Source organism: Engystomops pustulosus, chromosome 9 (genome assembly GCF_040894005.1).
Source record: "Engystomops pustulosus chromosome 9, aEngPut4.maternal, whole genome shotgun sequence".
NCBI lineage: Eukaryota > Metazoa > Chordata > Amphibia > Anura > Leptodactylidae > Engystomops > Engystomops pustulosus.
Window position 1 is genome coordinate 44,565,924 of NC_092419.1, and position 17,248 is coordinate 44,583,171.

The 17,248-nt window shown below is 41.9% G+C and overlaps 2 protein-coding genes and 1 non-coding gene across 5 annotated transcripts; all 3 read right to left on the reverse strand.

Annotated features, from left to right (window-relative positions):
* Positions 1-417: 417 nt before the first annotated feature.
* RPL39 (ribosomal protein L39) lies at positions 418-3,588 on the reverse strand. Its single transcript, XM_072123961.1, has 3 exons — positions 3,430-3,588; positions 1,775-1,878; positions 418-602 (listed from the first exon to the last, which is right to left on the reverse strand). The coding sequence occupies exons 1-3, from the start codon at positions 3,430-3,432 to the stop codon at positions 554-556; spliced, it is 156 nt and encodes a 51-aa protein (XP_071980062.1). The 5' UTR covers positions 3,433-3,588; the 3' UTR covers positions 418-553.
* On the reverse strand, positions 683-817 carry LOC140101504 (small nucleolar RNA SNORA69). The gene has a single exon (XR_011850100.1). It is a non-coding gene; the product is annotated as a small nucleolar RNA SNORA69 (small nucleolar RNA).
* Positions 3,589-7,454: 3,866 nt separating the features above from the next.
* On the reverse strand, positions 7,455-17,226 carry UPF3B (UPF3B regulator of nonsense mediated mRNA decay). Of its 3 annotated transcripts, none has more exons than XM_072125334.1 (10): positions 17,125-17,226; positions 15,477-15,583; positions 15,256-15,362; positions 14,657-14,755; positions 13,587-13,697; positions 12,689-12,732; positions 12,180-12,368; positions 10,666-10,811; positions 8,975-9,290; positions 7,455-8,316 (listed from the first exon to the last, which is right to left on the reverse strand). In XM_072125334.1, the coding sequence occupies exons 1-10, from the start codon at positions 17,179-17,181 to the stop codon at positions 8,170-8,172; spliced, it is 1,323 nt and encodes a 440-aa protein (XP_071981435.1). In that variant the 5' UTR covers positions 17,182-17,226; the 3' UTR covers positions 7,455-8,169. The 3 variants fall into 3 exon arrangements, with proteins under 3 accessions (XP_071981435.1, XP_071981436.1, XP_071981434.1); XM_072125335.1 differs by having other exon boundaries at positions 9,071-9,290; positions 16,759-17,217; XM_072125333.1 differs by having other exon boundaries at positions 16,759-17,216.
* Between the last annotated feature and the right edge of the window lie 22 nt (positions 17,227-17,248).

The window sequence follows — 17,248 nt, forward strand, 5'->3', positions numbered from 1 at the left end:
TGTTATTTGGTATGTAAAAATTGGAATAAAAAAGTAAAAAACTAGCGGCAGGTGATTCAACACTATAGTAAAAAGATGCACATTATTAGATGTCAGGTAGTTTTGTTGTAGCAGTTTTCAGGGAAACACTGCTAAAAATTAAGCATTGTGTGGTGCAGCCTCAGGGTGCTGTCCCACGTTAGTGTTTTGATTCAGTTTTGTAATGGAATAAAGTCACACTGGGCAATCAGCACCCGGAGTCCTGCATTTAGACACCAGGTGCTGATTGCCAATTGCACGCGTTTGCATACAAATGGCCAAGCACAGCGAGTTTTGATTTTATTACAAACCAGATTCAAAACTAACGTGGGATAGCACCCGAAGACATCTGACCTGATGTCAGCTTTGGTCTTGTATATAAATGAATAGACCGACACATACTGATGTTATGTTTTTTATTTATTTCCAATGCAAATAGCCAATAATGCTACAAAATTATAACTGTATAATAAGATGTTTTATCAGGTCTTTACAAGGAACCCACAGATATCTGCTCTGCCATCGGCCAGGTTCTTTACAAGCCAAGCTTGGTCCTTCTCCAGTGTCTTCTCTTGGAGTTGTACCTGTAATTACAACACATTTTACTACCACAATAACAAATATGCATAAGCTAGTCCTAACTATATGTACATAAACAGCAGTAACATGTAGCTGTCAGCGCTGAAGAATTCTCCTTGAATAAAAGAAAAAATCCATCAAACAAGCTGACATCTTTCATTTCTGCAGGAAAATGACAGCACTTCCACTATAAAGAAGCACTGGAATTGCAACCTGCATTGAATCCTTCAACACACATGTAACAATTCATCACAAAATGCTTTAAAGGGAACCTGTCAGGCATATCCGAAGGTCCTACCTCCTTTACTGTAGTGTGTTTCTCTGCATTTTGATATTGAAATCAATCAGCAGCTGTGAATTATAGAATGAACCCCGACTGGATTGTAATCTTGTGAATTGAGCCAGCCGGGTGATCCCGAGCAGAGTCAGACTGCAACGCCGCATCCCTCCTCTGATAACACGACCCTACACATGTCATTCATTCCCTGTTTGTGCTGCAGCTTAGCAGGAGATGTGCAAAGGAGGTGTGCAGGGGACAAGTTTACCAGAGGAGGAAGGGCCAGCACTGATCTCTGGTGTTTCTAGTGTTTTTTTTTTGCTGCATCATACATCAAAAACCCAGTATGTTTGAAGTGGTCTCAGCCTGTGAGCCCTCGTCTTACATCCTTAACAGTACTGTGGAGTTTTACGTTACATGTCATTAAGGGGTTAATAGCACAGCGCGAAGACACTTAAAATCATTCAAATACAAGGCCGACAATTGGAGTAGCGTTCATCATTAAGCTTTTAGACGGTCTTAATACCTATGCCAGCTTGACAAGTATGGGATATGAGGCGCTAATGTCTGCACCAAGTACATCTGTCTACAATAACTGGATAAATTGTCACCAGCGTCTGTAGCTTTAAGTAGAAAGCACTTTCCCACTTCTCCCATTTAGGGCACGTTCACAGTGCGTTTTGGTTGCGGTTTGAAATGCATTGCAACAGCTGAGTAGCGTTTTCCCTCATTACGATTAACATTTGCGTTTACAAAATGCAATGTAAACATGTTAACATTGTTAACACATGCATTAACATCTCGTTTTACAACTGTTGTAATAAGTTTCAAAACACAATGAAAACACAACCAAAAGGCACCATGTGACCGTGCCCTCAGAGTGCAGAGCTCTATATATACCTGATCTTATTGCCAGTCTTCATTCTGATCCACTGTGGGATTGGTCTGTTCTGTTTCTGCTTCTTGGCAAGAAACCTCTTGATTCTGAAGGTCTTGTGGGACGACTGATGGAGAAAAAGAATAGAAACCATCAATACTCAAAACATCTCACCTTCCATAAAAGAATGGAAAGAACGTCACTATATTAGCATAATGCAGTAGACTACATAAAGTCATGAGTGAGGAAGGGGCACCCCAAACTCTCATATTGTGTATATGCAGCCTGCCAGTATTACTCAGACGCAGAACTAGAGGCAACAGTTGCAATTATCAGTCCCTAGACGAATGCATCCCCTGAGGTGTGAATCGCTGCTCGCTCTACTCCCACATTTTGATGTGGGGAGATATTCTACTGCAGGGTAACGGCACCAAGATAAATGCGAGTCTGCACGACCCACTCAGTAACACAGCATTTAGGTTATTATATAATATCCTGGGCAGATGAGCCACTTCTGTGATGCAGATATAAACTAAGAGGACATATACACAAGTCATCTTGAGATTGACCCTGTTAATTTGAGATACAGCAATAATACCCTCATCCGTAGCTGACACCAGAGTACCAACAGCTCATAAACTTCCCACTTAAATGTGCACAGGAAAAAAAAAAGTTAAAAAATGTGCATACAGTCCACCATGGCATCTGAGGCTGGCGCCACACGTAGCGCTTTGTCTGCGCTTGCAAACGCAGACAAAGTCGCGCCCACCGGGGCGGGCTTCAGAACGATCGCATCGGCGTTTCTATGGAAACGCCTGCGATCGGGAACGAGCCGCCGGTGTTTTGCGTTAATTTTGGCGGCTCATTTGCAAGCACAGACAAAGCGCTACGTGTGCCGCCAGCCTTAGGGTGATGGCATTTTGAACTCGTCTTTGGCCCGTTTTTAAGCATTCCATCAAAAAGAGCATGCGTTTTTGAACAGTTAGAATTAAGATAATTGGTCAAACCTGTCAAAAATAACATGCATTTTTTAATGGACTGCTTAAAAACGGCACACATGGCGCATCTCCGCATCTCTTTAGAGGGAAGACTGTCACAGGGATTCTTGCTTTGCTGTAGGATTATAGGTAGGAAATTATTGACCTGCATCTTTATTCAGCCTGATCCACTGACACTGCCAGCGGATCCCCTGCCAAGGTAACAAATGCACAGACACAGATGCCCACAGCAACACAATGTGCTGTCACTACATACTGTATGGAGAACAGGCCATTGCCATGTGTGAATGATGCCAATGATCCCAGCTACGGCCATTACCAATCATTGAGCTCTGAGCGCCCAAACCAGACCCACAAATACGTAGCAGTGGATCCATGGACTCCAATACAAACAGTGTGCGCTGTGCTCTGCCATTACCACAGTGCGGGGGTCACCGCGCCCTCATCTGCCCCGCATTGATCTCACAGGACACTGTGGTACTTTTAGTCCTCCAGAGCACAGAGTAATATCTCTATAGCACAAGACACAGCAGCCCCTAAGAGGGAGTATAACCCGGCACCTATACACCCCCGGTACAATATACACATGAACCGACAGCTCAAGCCCCCCGCCGCCATCCTGCGGACCACCGGACCGGAGATAACGCAGCATCACGCAGGATTACATCGGATACACTCACCATAATGATCCCGAGCGACCCAGTCACCACAATGGCGGGGGAGAAAGAGGAAGACGGAAGCCAGAGGGCAGAGGTTACCTGCACGGAGGAATAGAGAGCGAGCAGGCGGGAGACGCTCTTCTAATATGTCCAGCGCAGTAAGTGCTCCACCTATCGGTCGGAGGACGAATTGCGGGGGAACCCGATTAAAAAATGTTTCTTTTAATATAGAACATCAGGCAATGTTTTAGAATTTTATTCCTGTTTTTTCATTTCGATTTTTCACTCCCCACCTTCAAAAATCTATAACTTTTTTTATTTTTACACGTAAAGAGCTGTGTGACAGCTTGTTTTCTGCATAACAAATTGCACTTCATAGTGATGTCATTGAATATTCCATGCCATGTACTGGGAAGCGGGAAAAAAAATCCAAATGCAGTGAAAATGGTGAAAAACGCATTTGCGCCATTTTATTGTGGGCTTGGATATTACGTCTTTCACTGTGCGTCCCAAATGACTTGTCTACTTTATTCTTTGGGTCGGTGCGATCACGGGGATACAAAATTTGTATAGGTTTTATAATGTTTTCATACATTTACAAAAATAAAAACTTCCTGTACAAATTTTCTTTTTTTATTTTGCCATCTTCTGAATTGAATTTTTTTTTAATTTTTAATTTTTACTATTTTCAGACTCCCTAGGGTACTTTAACCCTAGGTTGTCTGATCGATCCTATCATATATTGCCATACTGCAGTATGGCAGTATACAGGGATTTTCCTCCTCATTCATTAAAATGTGCTATCATGGCGACGGTTCGCCGCTCCCCGATGACGTCACAGGGAGCGACGATCCTAGGCAAGATGGCGGCAGCTTTGTCGGCAGCGATCGCTGTGATAACACCTGCGATCGGTGCTAGCACCGATCGCGGGTGTTATCGGTAAGTTTTTGCTGCAATATGCAGCAAAGACTTACCGGCTATGGAGAGGGCTCAGCCCGTGAGCCTTCTCCATGCCGGCGGGCGGTCGTGAACTAGTTAAACATAAAAGTAACATTTCACAATAAATCTGGTCCTTACGTTCGGTACTAGTCAATATAACAGAAGGAGCTACACAGTGACATTGGCCATCATTACAGTAGTACAAAACAAAGATGGACATGTCACCCAGAAATACGTCACATTACCACACAAGGATTTTGCCCCTGTAGTGTCGACTTATATATCTAGCAATGCAATGCTTGCTGCTTTTACACTAGTGAACGGGTCGGTGGGCAACGCAGAAACATTTGGTTTCACAATGAGAGTTATGGCTAATGTCACAGAGAGGGTATATATAATGTATTTTTGCCTCAATGCTAAATATTTTTTACCCTTGCCACGTTATGGTGGCTAGAGTGGTGAAAAACTCCACTTGTGTAAAACTTAAAAAAAAAAAGAAATTGTGCCCCCCCCCCCTCCCCCAACTTTCCATGGGATTCGGATTCTGCAGGGCGGTTTTTAGGGCTGTCCTGGATGGTTGGGAGTTTGTCCTGAATTTTCCTACTGTGTCCCACTTTCTCATCCCGAGACAAGTAATGCTCATCGGGACAAGAAGGCAGAATGCAGAGGAGACCTGCGGGACATAGTTGCTTCACTCAGTGCTCCATATATCACCACCTGACATGCTAGCTGCTGATTTGCAGTGTGGAGACTGGGAAAAGGAGGTGGAACTAGGCTTCTGCCAGCTCCCCCCCACAGTGCTTGCTTCAGCCCTGTCCCACAGTGCATTGCGTCTTTGTTGCATTTTAGGCACATTTGGAAAGATGCTTCTGTTCCTGTTCCTTTTAAATGCATGTGCTTGTGGCCCTGCTTTCTCTTTGTTGTTTGCAAAAACGGCCTTTGCGTTGGGTTTTTAAAAAGTACATAAACTTCTAATTGGATCGCGTCACGTTTTGGGATGTGTTTTTTTTACATCTGCATTTTGCTGGGAAGCAATCCCAACTTTTATGGGTTTTTCAAGGGTGCAAAAGACAATTGTTTTTATATGATTAAGACTATAAAAAGCATTTGCAAACTGGTCTTCTGCTGCGTCAAAAACGCTACAATAAACAGGATTTTGCATTGTGCGATTCCGTTTCTAAGGGCGCTGTCCCACGTGGCGTTTGCAAACGCAGACAAAACCGCACCCACCGGGGCGGTCCGCGGTCCGATCGCATCTGCAATTCTATGGAAACGACTGCGATCAGGTACGGGCCGCCGGTGTTTTGTGTTAAATTAATGCAAAACACCGGTGGCTCGTTCCCGATCGCAGGCGTTTCCATCGGCGGTTTTGTCTGCGTTTGCAAACGCAACGTGGGACAGCGCCCTAAATGGAGTCAAAGTGTCTGGAGACACACTCTGGACTGGCAGCTGCTGAGGGAACACTATGAGGGAGCAGCTAGGGGACACTGAGGCCGGCGCCACACAGGGCACTTTGTCTGCGCTTGCAAACGCAAACAAAGTCGCGCCCACCGGGAACGAGCCGCCGGTGTTTTGCGTTAATTTAACGCGAAACACCGGCGGCTCGTTCCCGATCGCAGGCGTTTCCATAGAAACGCCGATGCGATCGGGCCAAGGACTGCCCCGGTGGGCGCGACTTTGTCTGCGTTTGCTTTTGCAAACGCAGACAAAAGCGCCACGTGTGGCGCCGGCCTGAGGGGGAGATGCTGGAAAAGCACAGTATGAAGTGGGGAACAACCTGGGGGTAGAGTATGAAGGGGAGCTACAATGAGGGGGGCCTAAATATGATAGTGAAGTGTTATTCGTGAACGAGCCGGGTCAACATCAGCAAAGTTTGTATGTTTACTCCGTGTTTGCGTGGGTTTCCTCTGGGCCCTCCGATTTCCTCCAAAACATACTGGTAGGTTGATTAGATTGTGAGCCCCATGGGGACAGGGACTGGTTTGGCAATCTCTGTGCAGCGCTGCGTAATCTGTAGGCGCTATATAAATATAGTAATTATTATTATTATTGTGTCTCATTGCACCTGAACTGTTATTGTAACAAAGCAGTCGTATTTATCGACCACTGGACAACACCTTTAGCTTCAGCATGGAGCTCTCTGCCTTTGTGACGTTATACATCTAATTTACAGATCCCTTTGATTTTCTGGATGACGCAACCACACTTGCCCATAAAAGGATCCTGACTGGAAAGGGGTTAATCTACTTTAAAATGTATTGATAGTGGTTTATAAAATGAAAGAACCATGGATTTGAATACTGCACCCTACCATTTCCACCAGTACAAGTAAGGGCGCGTTCACACGTTGCGTTTTCATTGCGTTTTAAAACGCATCACAACAGCTGCGATGAGGTGATTTGCCCAATTACATTACTGTTAACGCATGCATTTTGTTAACACGTGTGTTAACATAGCGTTAACAAATGTGAATAGTAATGTAATTAGGCAAATCAACACTTCTCAGCTGTTGTAATGCGTTTTAAAACGCAATGAAAACGCAACCAAAGTGCAACGTGTGAACGCGCCCTCAGGGCCGATATAAGCCCCGTACAACAGAGAGAAATGCTTGCTGACTGCTTCTACCAGCAACATGCTATCCAGTGATAGGGCACACACGTACTACACACATGTATATAATCGGGCATTGTTCACAGGTCACATAATATGAGGTAGTGGGCCCTACCGGTTTATAGGAGTCACTTGACTCAAACTGAGGAAATCTTCCTGGGGGGTGGGGGGTAGAGGGTTGTTTTGTGTAAATCAAGTAATATTCTGCTTGAAATGAATGAAATTGTGTTGTGTATATACCAGTAGCAACTTCCTTTTACTTGCCAAAGCAATTCCACAGTTGCCAGCCCAAAATATAGCTACGCCTCAATACAAATATGCTACACCTTGCTAATCTCTGATCACCATTGCAAAAGGATATAACAGTATAGGGGTCATACGTGTGTGTATGCATGCAGTTTGTATCATAGTATACCAGATGGGAATGCACATGCTACATTGTTCTTCATTAGTGCATTGTGAATACGTAAATCAAGGCATAAAAGATAAAAGCAGCATTTTTGATTCAAATCTCATTTTATTTTTCCTAGAAAAATGTTAAGAAATCATATAGGTTACATTTAAGATAGTTTATATGATCCAGTCGTGATAAAATAAGCCGCCGCGTGCCTGTGAATACGTCAATGTAGACTTCTCTTGTTGCAAGTAATAAAGATCTGTATGAAAATAATTCCAAAAAACCAAAAGTTACAGCATTATTGTGAGCATTGTACAGCAGCGATCATTCTTCTCTCCAGAATGTCCAACGTTAGAGAAAGGAATAAAAAGCAAAATCTTTATTAACACTTAAACAGCAAAACTGAAATACAGGGCAAGCTCTATGGAAACGGCCCATGTAACACTGGGCTGGAACAATCAAAAATATTCTTCTGTTATAACCCTCTGCCAATACGGGAATGGAGGACTCATGTTTCATTAAGGCCACAAGACAAGATATTGTAAACTTGAGATTCTCACTCTCTCTCCATTACCACTAGTAATTACCATTAGTACTATATACTAAACATTCCACCAGTTCTGGTTGCTATGTGAACCCATTATGGATTCTGAGCCAAACTCTGCACGATATACACCCATTAGGTGCCTCTATGCCTTTCCTCCGGACACTGTCCCTGCCTGTTCCCGATTCCTTCTCTTTGAAGGCACTTCTGGATTGCAGAGTTTGTATTCTTTGGTTGTCGCAACGGGCAGGACACTAAATCCTCCAGCTCCTTACTCCTCTTTTTGTGCATCATTGGTCTCACTCTCCTGCGTCTTCTCAGTTGTCTGATCGCTGGATTTGACAGGGCTTTCATCACATGGTGTTAACCTGCTCCTGCTTCGTGTCCCAGGTTGATATAACTGCATTGCAGGGCGATCCTTTAATACAAAAGAAAAGAATATAATGTTATAAGCTTATATGGTCATAGCGATCATTGCAGAAATACCATCATACTGACATCTCACAGGTTTTGGTTTAATATGCCGGCTGAGCCCCCACAAAAAAAAAAAAAAAAAAAAAATAGAAACATAAAAGCTCAACTGTAGGCTACCGAGAGTAATAAAAATAGCGAGGGGGCCCGACGGGGTCTGCATGAAAAAAAAAAAAAACAAAAAAAAAAACCTCGTACTTCGTCTGATGCTCCCAGTGTGTTGTGCCGCGGTACCTAAGTGTTGTTTACAGCACGGAAGCTCTGCACGTACAGCTTCCGACCAGATGAGCACGTCCATAAGGCCTGATACAGTGCTGGGACATGGTGGCAGCTGGGCATGCCCGACCACCCGGAAGCTGTCAGAACAGAGTATGTAGGAACGCTGGACTAGGGAAGTACAAGTTTATTTTTTTTATGCACCATACAACCCCTTTAATAAGCACCTAGTTGGTTATCAACACTCATTTAGGCTGACATCTTAAATTTGTGTTTCAAAACAATCTGAGCCTTCATGAGAGTGTAAGAAAAAAACAAACATTCACAGAAGAAATACGAATAAAGCCCCAAATCAACCATGTTGAAAGATAACATTAATACAGTCCCACCTTGTTCCTTATTCGATCTCTTTTGGCCATATCTTCCTTCTTTTCTTCTCGGGATGGACGCTCAGCTTTATCACTAGTCGAATGAGATTCACTAACCTCCTGCTTCCTCGATCTTTCTCTTACTACTTCCCGTTCCTTCCTAAAGTCATCATCCCGTCTCCGGTAACATCGGTCTTTTTCATATCTATCTCTCTGCTTGCGTCGATCATCTTCATGATATCGTGGCTTCTCCTTTTCCCTCGGGCGTCGTTCTATATCATAGTCTTTATCTCTGTAATCCTTTTCTCTATAATCTTTTATATAGTCATCTTCACATCTGCAACGGGAGCACATAAAAATCTACATAAAATTTGTTTTGCCGTTTTTATGAAAAGAATTAACTTCAGGAAAGCTGCAAAGCCTTTGAGCTGTAGAATTAACTAAAAACAATTGAAAAAAAGTGCAGACACCTCAGATAATTTACTTCAGCATAAAGAGACCCATAGGGACACATTTACTAAGGGCCCGAATCGTTCTTTTTCGTCGGGTTTCCCGAAAATTTCCGCCGAATTCCCCCGGGTTTATTTGGCGCACATGATCAGATTGTGACTCATCGGCGCCGGGTTGCATGTGACGGATATCGGGGGCGTGGCCGTCGGGGGTATAAAAAAAAAAGGGGGGGGGGGGTTGTGAACATCGGGCGCAAGACCTTAGTGAATCGCCGAAAGACCCGAATCCTCGGACTGGGTAAGTAAATCTGCCCCATAATCTCAAAAAAATCTCAGCACCTCAATTTACATCCAGGCCAAAACATTATCACTCTGTTTAAGACATGATTATTTTCTTAAACTTCTTTTCAACATTCTTAACTGCTTTGTGGTACATTTTTTAAGAGTGTTCATATTTCTATACAGTGCCCAAGGAATTTGTGGCCATAAAACAGGTAGACAAATGAGAGCAGACAGAAACAAAATTAATTCAGGTCAAAAAAACATGAAAAGGGATATACCATATACAGGCGGTCCCCTACTTAAGAACACTCGACTTACATACGACCCCTAGTTACAAACGGACCTCTGGTAATTGGTAATTTTCTCTGCTTTAGTCCTAGGCTACAGTAAACAACTGTAACAGTTATCACAGGTGTCTGTAATGAAGCTTTATTGTTAATATTGATTCTTACGACAGACCAAAAAAAGTTCTGGCTGGGATTACAATGATAAAATATACAGTTCCGACTTACATACAAATTCAACTTAAGAACAAACCTACAGACCCTATCTTGTATGTAACCCGGGGACTGCCTGTATATACTTGAGTACAAGTCAACCAGAGCATAAGCTGAGGTACCCAATTTGAAATCTGGTAATACTTATTGGCTCATGTACAAGTCTAGGCTGGAAACGCTACTCTATAATAACATGTCCAGCAGAGTGCCCCCATTAATAACGAGTCCAAAACAGTGCCCCCTTAAAAAAAATAAAGTTAGTACTCACCCTCTTCTAGTCCTCTTCTCCCCACAGCATGTCCACGGGTTCCCCATCAGCAGGCAGAGACACTGCCTGTCATAGTTCTATGCCAGTAGATCGCATAGACTTGCATCTGCCGGCCAGGCAAGGCACGTGCTGTGGGGAGAAGAGGACACCGAAGGACCGCTCCGGAGGGAGTACATGCAGAGTAGGGCTTTTTCAGCACAAACATTGGTAACTTACCTTTTCAACTTTTCCTCTCCAGTTTCTCCTTCTAATCTCTTGGTATTTGGAATGCGCTCTTCTCTCACGCCATCTTTTTCCAGCTTTCTGGGCTTAAATTTCTTTTCTGGCTCTCGTTCGTCGTCTTTCTCAGGCTTTCTAAGAAGCTATGGAGACAATACATTGCAATTTAATAAAGACATATTCTTTAGACTTCTGACCCAAATGATTGGCCACATCCATCACAGGGACACACTTCTGGTCGGGCTAAATGTAATGCAGTATAAAAGTATACAGTTTCTATACACAGCTTACCATATTTATTGGACTAATTGACTCACTTTTCAGCAAAACAAGTCCTGCTAAAAAGTGCCTGCGTCTTAAAGTCTGAATTTAGGAGAATCCAGCGCTACCAGAACCTCTCACTGTCGTCTTTGAGACACTGACAAATCGTTTCACCCAATCTATGAGGGAGGAGCGTATCTGCGCCACTCCCCCCTTGCTTCCTCACACCATCCAACCATTAGTGCAGGAAGAAATATAACATTCCTACAGCAGCAGTACAGGACTTTCAGTTTTGCAGTGATGTCAAAAGTATCAGCCACTTACAGAGGATGAACCGGAAGAGGTAAAAAACTATCTGCAAACTGCAGGTTCAAGTAGAATTAAAGCAAGTTAAATAAACATAACCATGGATGAATTTAGCAGTGCAGTCTGTGCATGCATGTGTATATTGCAGATGCGTGCGATGCAGATGTAAGGGAATTTTTAATTGGCTTCAAAATATATTTAGTTTTTGTTTAAATCTGGGGTGTATATTATAGTTCCAAAAACATTGTATATATTGGAAAGATGGAAGCCTGTTGGTACCTGATTTCAGGACACAAGCACAGTGTAGGGTGCTATAGATTATAATTCATTGACCCTACTTTAAAAGTTTTGAACTCCAGAACTTGAATATGTTGTGCTATAAAGTAGCTAGGTCTTCATTCAGTCATACATCCACATAATGTAGCATAACTGTTCAGATGGACAATTTACAGATCACTTACATTGATTTTAATGGCAGCAAGATCTGGAAAAAACCTATTGACTATATGCCCCCTAGTATGTGCTGAAAAAAATTGGTTTATACTAGAGCAGTGATGGCGAACCTTTTACAGACCGAGTGCCCAAACTAATACCAAAACCCACTTATATTTCAGAAAGTGTCAACATGGTATTTTAAGCAGTAACTTATTTCTACCTGTTCTTCCACATCTTTCAATTGTATCAGCCCCTGTGTACAGGAAGAATTATGGGTCCAGCAGGAGGATCTCCAAAAATAATGCAGCCCTGTCCACACCTTCTCACTTTTCCACGCAGTTCCAAACAGCCTGGGGTGATGGCCTGAGTGCCCACCGAAATGGCTCTGAGTGCCACCTCTGGCACCTGTGCCATAGGTTCGCCACCACTGTACTAGAGTATATACGGTAACAAAAGTCTCTTTTTAAACATTAACCTCCAATCCAATTTTCATGTGTGATTCTGGATACCTTAATCTTAGGCTCATCCTTAACTCTTTCAGTTTCTTTCTCTGGAGTTCTATCAAACTTCTTTTGTTTTTCAGCTTCTTTTCTTTTTCTTCGCTCATCCTCTTTCCATTTCCTCCTTTCTTCTTCACGCAATCTTTTACGGTCAAGTTCTCTTCTCCTTCTCTCTTCGCGCTTTTCATCCCTTATTCTCTGTAAAATCGTTCATACAAGTTATTATCTGTCAATCTCCAGTTACCAAGACGTCAATAAACTAATCTTGCAATACAGTATTAGTTTATAGAGAAAATTATGAAGATTATATGTGCTGCATTTCAAAGAATATATTGACGTCTGGTGGTAGATTGGGTTTTTGTTAGCTTTTGTAAGCAATACATAGGATTGTATGAATGTGATAACATGGTACATCTATTTTAGGATACCATTGCACCTTATAATAGCAATATATGAGTACTTACAACTTATTTGGATAAAAAAAAAATAAAAATAAATGAGCAAGATTACATGCTTACCTGTCTGTTTTTTAAAAAGCTTAACAATGGAGTTGTCTTCTTAGCTATAAAGCAAAGAAGAAATTAATGGCCTGTCAGATATTTATGACTGCTATGTCATTTGTATATTGTGAAGAAAAAAAAAATCAAGCGTTTAATATTAAGTTTTATGGTAAGCTTAAACTGAAGTTTTTGGTAGTCACTTATCACCTCAAAATGTGTATCACAATCCATGCAGATCCCCATAAAAATATTGAGCACAACAGTTAAAACCTGTGTTGGAAAGCCTGGTGTTATGTATTTGGTGAGAAGTTTCCATCTGAATAACTGCATCACATTTTACCCTTAACTGGGAAGCCCCCGGTTTTAAAGTTACCCCCTACCCACAGAATAAGGGGCAACAAGGTGAATGGTGTGTGTCTGACGACCAGGACCCTAGTAAGTGGTCGGCTATCTCACATTAATTAATTAATAGAGCTGCAGGGTGCATGCTTGTTCTGCTGTTCCACCCATTAGTGAAAATAGGATCCCCTATCTCTAAAGAGCTGGGGGTCCCAGAAGCTGGACCACAAGACAGAGGATAACTGTTAGACTCAGGAAAACCCTCTTCAACTGGACTTCAGGGTAATGTTGTATAGCATGCTAACACAGGATAACACATAAAACCAGAGTCCTATCCATATTACTGCTGGAAGTTTCCACTTCTGAGCAGCTCTGAAAGCTTCCATCAAAGAAGCCGGATGAAAAGTACCTAAGGGCTACCAGTCAAGTCAAGTTTGGGTGGTGATTACAGCTTTGTAAAGCATCTCTGAGCAGAAAGACATTAATTTGACTTCATACTGCAGAAGTGACAGGTCCCCCCTGAGCATTAATCAAATCCTGAATTACAAAAAATCCTTAAGACTATATTTTTCATTACCTATCATTTCTTTATTTCTTGCTTCTATTTCTTCTAACAAAGTCTCTGGGGTAGAAGTAGGCTTGTCCTCATCCACACTGTATGAATCCAAAAACTTTCTGTATTCTGGATCTAGAAGGAGAGAAATGAGTAAAACAATATATTTTATAGGTAAAGTAAATGGTGACAGAGCAGTATTATTGAATGGGGATGGCAGGCAAAACATATTGAGAAGTAGATCTCATGATGTACTAAAATTCCAGGCTTACTTGCCTCACTTTAATAAAAATCTGTATTTATATATCATATTCTGTAGCGATTTAGAAATCATAGGGAACATATACAAATAAAATAAAACATTGCCGACAGTCAGTCATAAGGAACAATAGGAGCGAGGGCCCTGCTCCCAACAGCTTACAGTCTATGAATATGTGCTGGTATTACCAAATACTGTATATACTCGAGTATAAGCCGACCCAAGTATAAGCCGAGGCCCCTAATTTTACCACAAAAACCTGGTAAAACCTATATATTTTTTACTCGAGTATAAGCCGAGTTTGGGTTTTCAGCACATTTTTTTGTGCTGAAAAACTAGGCTTATACTCGAGTATATAAGGTAAGTATTTTTTTAAATAACTGGTGGATCAGTGATTCTACCCTTGTTTTAATAGAAATTAGCTAACCTAAGCTCACTAATAACATTTTTTTTCTTTTGCACATTTCATTTCAAAATATTTAATAAATCAAGAATTTTGAAAATAAACAACACAAATGTCCTAAAAATACTTGTATATGTATACTTGTATATGACAACAACTCTTAACAAGAACAGCTGCTTAAAGGACATTTACCACCAGGATGAAAGATTGTATGCAAATGAGCCTGAGGGGCTCCAGGTTCAATTAACAGCTCTAGATAGCCCTTTATATTCTCATGGACAGTATTTATGACTTAGCCACAGAATAAGTCATATATGATTGATAGGTGCGGTGTTATATAGAAGACCATTTTTAATGGGACAACCCGGTTAAACTGCTTCAAACCGAATGCCAAAAAGCCTTGTATATCAGATACAGAAGAAAGCATCTTACCATCATCAATAGTCCCCGTTTTGGAATCCTTTTTCTTGCTTTTCTTTTTTGCCACTTTTTGAAAAGGGGCAAATTCCACAATGGCTGGATATTCTTGTCCTGTGATAAAAACAATAAAATTATTAAGGATTTTCACAAAAAAAAAAAAAAAAAACACTCCATAGACATGATACTACACAGCAGTAGTGTGAAATCATATCTGTAACTGCGGTGACTCTGATTTTGCGTTGCAAAATACTGGATCATAGTCAAGTCCTGGCGACTTCAGGACTGCATTTGCCAATTTTGCTTTAGGTGTCACAGTGATATTTGGAGTGATAACAGGAGTTGTAGCTGAAATCCCCATGTAGTATTTAACATCTAGAGAGCTTGTCCATAATCAATGCGGTGTAGAGACTACAGTACTGACAAATGCTGAAATCTATCCAAAATCTCTACTGTGCTGAATTCCAACCAAGCACAGTACTGCATTTATAGCTGCACTTATTGGAGAGGTGCAACTGCTTCAAAGAGCAAATCCCAATAAACTAAAAAAAAATGTAAAAAAAAAAAAATCTTTAATATTGTTTTTTCCCCCCATCAGCTATAATAAAACATACCTTTATGATCAATGAATACATAACCATCAAAGCGATCTCGGAATAACACTATGTCGTCTGGACTTTTGAAATTGATATATGCCCTTGAGAACATATGAGGAAATAAGCTGTTGATCAAATACAAGGAGATATATTAGCAACGGAAAAAGCGAATACATAACCAATGGAACAAAAACAACACCAAATTATAAGGACAAAGGCTTTTCACTCCAACTGATTACCTGGTGTCATTAGCAAAAAACTCAAAGTAATCATGATCTGGTAGAGGCTGAAGATGCTCTTCCAGCTGTTCTTTGGTAAGACTTGGAGGCAAGCGACGGATCACAACCTATTAAACAAAAGGTTCTGGTTAAAAATGTCTAATAAGTGTAGAGCAATCTTTATCTTTCCATCAAATTGTAAAAAACTATTAGTATAGATCTTCTGATAACGAAGTAGGCCAATTTATATTCACAGACCTGACACCTATCACATATGCATACAAGACAGGCTTCTAATGTAGATGTCAGTGCTTCCTTCCTGACTACATGCTTATGGGCTCATACCTTTATTTAAAAAAAAAAATAAAAAAAAACAATTTTAAGATTGTAGGAATTACACTGTTCTCCTAGCAGACAGAGGTGCAATGTGGTGCCAAGGCCTCATGGGATCGGTAAGCATAGAGCAGAAGTGAAAAATGTTGTATAAGAAGATATTGGGAAATGCTTGATCATAAAAGATGTCCCATGGGTGCCATGTAAGAAAAGAAAAAAAAACAAAAGCTTTTTTTTTTTTGCTTCAAGTAAAATTAATGGATACATTTATTTATTTTTTTTTATTTACTATAGTGATTCTTTGCACATAAACCCCTTCTGGTCGTTTGCCCTTTATGCAGAATAACGGAAGTTTTCATAGATGTAGTATCCTTGTAAGTGAAGTTGTAGTCCTTGTTGGACTGGAAGTCGTGAGGTTATATCTTGTTCAGAACTGTGGCAGCCAATCAGTGACCTCGGCCCTGAGTTGTACACATACATCATACGACTGCCTAGACCAGCTCACGTGTCACCTATAGAGACCTGTACGAGTACAACATACGACTGCCTAGACCAGCTCACATTTCACCAATAGAGATCTATACACGTACATGTGACTGCTCAGACCCCCCACTCATCCCCTATAGAGACCTGTACACATTTATGTGACTGCTCAGACTCCCACTCATCCCCTATAGAGACCTGTACACATAGAGGTGACTTCTCAGACAAGCTCACATGTCACCTACAGAGACCTGTTCACATACAACATGTGAGCTGGTCAGAACAGTCACATATCACCTATAAAGACCTGTACACAATCCTGGTCCAATCATAGGACAGCTTACGATTTCTTCTAGGGCTCACGAAAAATGAGAGACGTGTTGTGATAGGTTGCTATGGGCAACCTCTGAGCAGGAAGCCAGTGTGTGTGACAGATGGCCGTGTCCCCCGGGGCCCCATGTGCTGCGCGGAAGGCCTCTGCTCTCACCTTGCTCATGACTTCCTTCTTCTCCTTCACCCTCTCGGGCTTGTCTCCATCCTCCGCCCCGGCCTGCTCCCCTTTCCTCTCCTTGGGTTTTGCGTTTTCTTTATCTTCCTTCATGGCTTTCTATGGGGAGGCGGAGACCAGAGCTTCACGGCCAAAACTAACTGACTTCTAGCGCAGCACTTCTTCTCAGCAATCCCCTGCCCCGCTCTCTGATTGGACGAATGTCGCGTCACGTGACCTGCGGCAGCGCAAACCAGCCGCCACCTTGGGCGGGGAATCACCTGACAACCACTGACACGTACAAATCTACCCAGAGTGTACACCAGCAGGCGGCGTAACCTGCGCTACCTCGTGTGCGTCTTATACCTGTCCACTGGACCCAATACAGAACTGTGAAGTAACTTGTCTCTGCGCGTAGAGCATCTGTCATCGCAGGATGTTTTCCCTTCACAATATGGCGGCGCCGTGACATCATCTGTTGCTGTGTGGT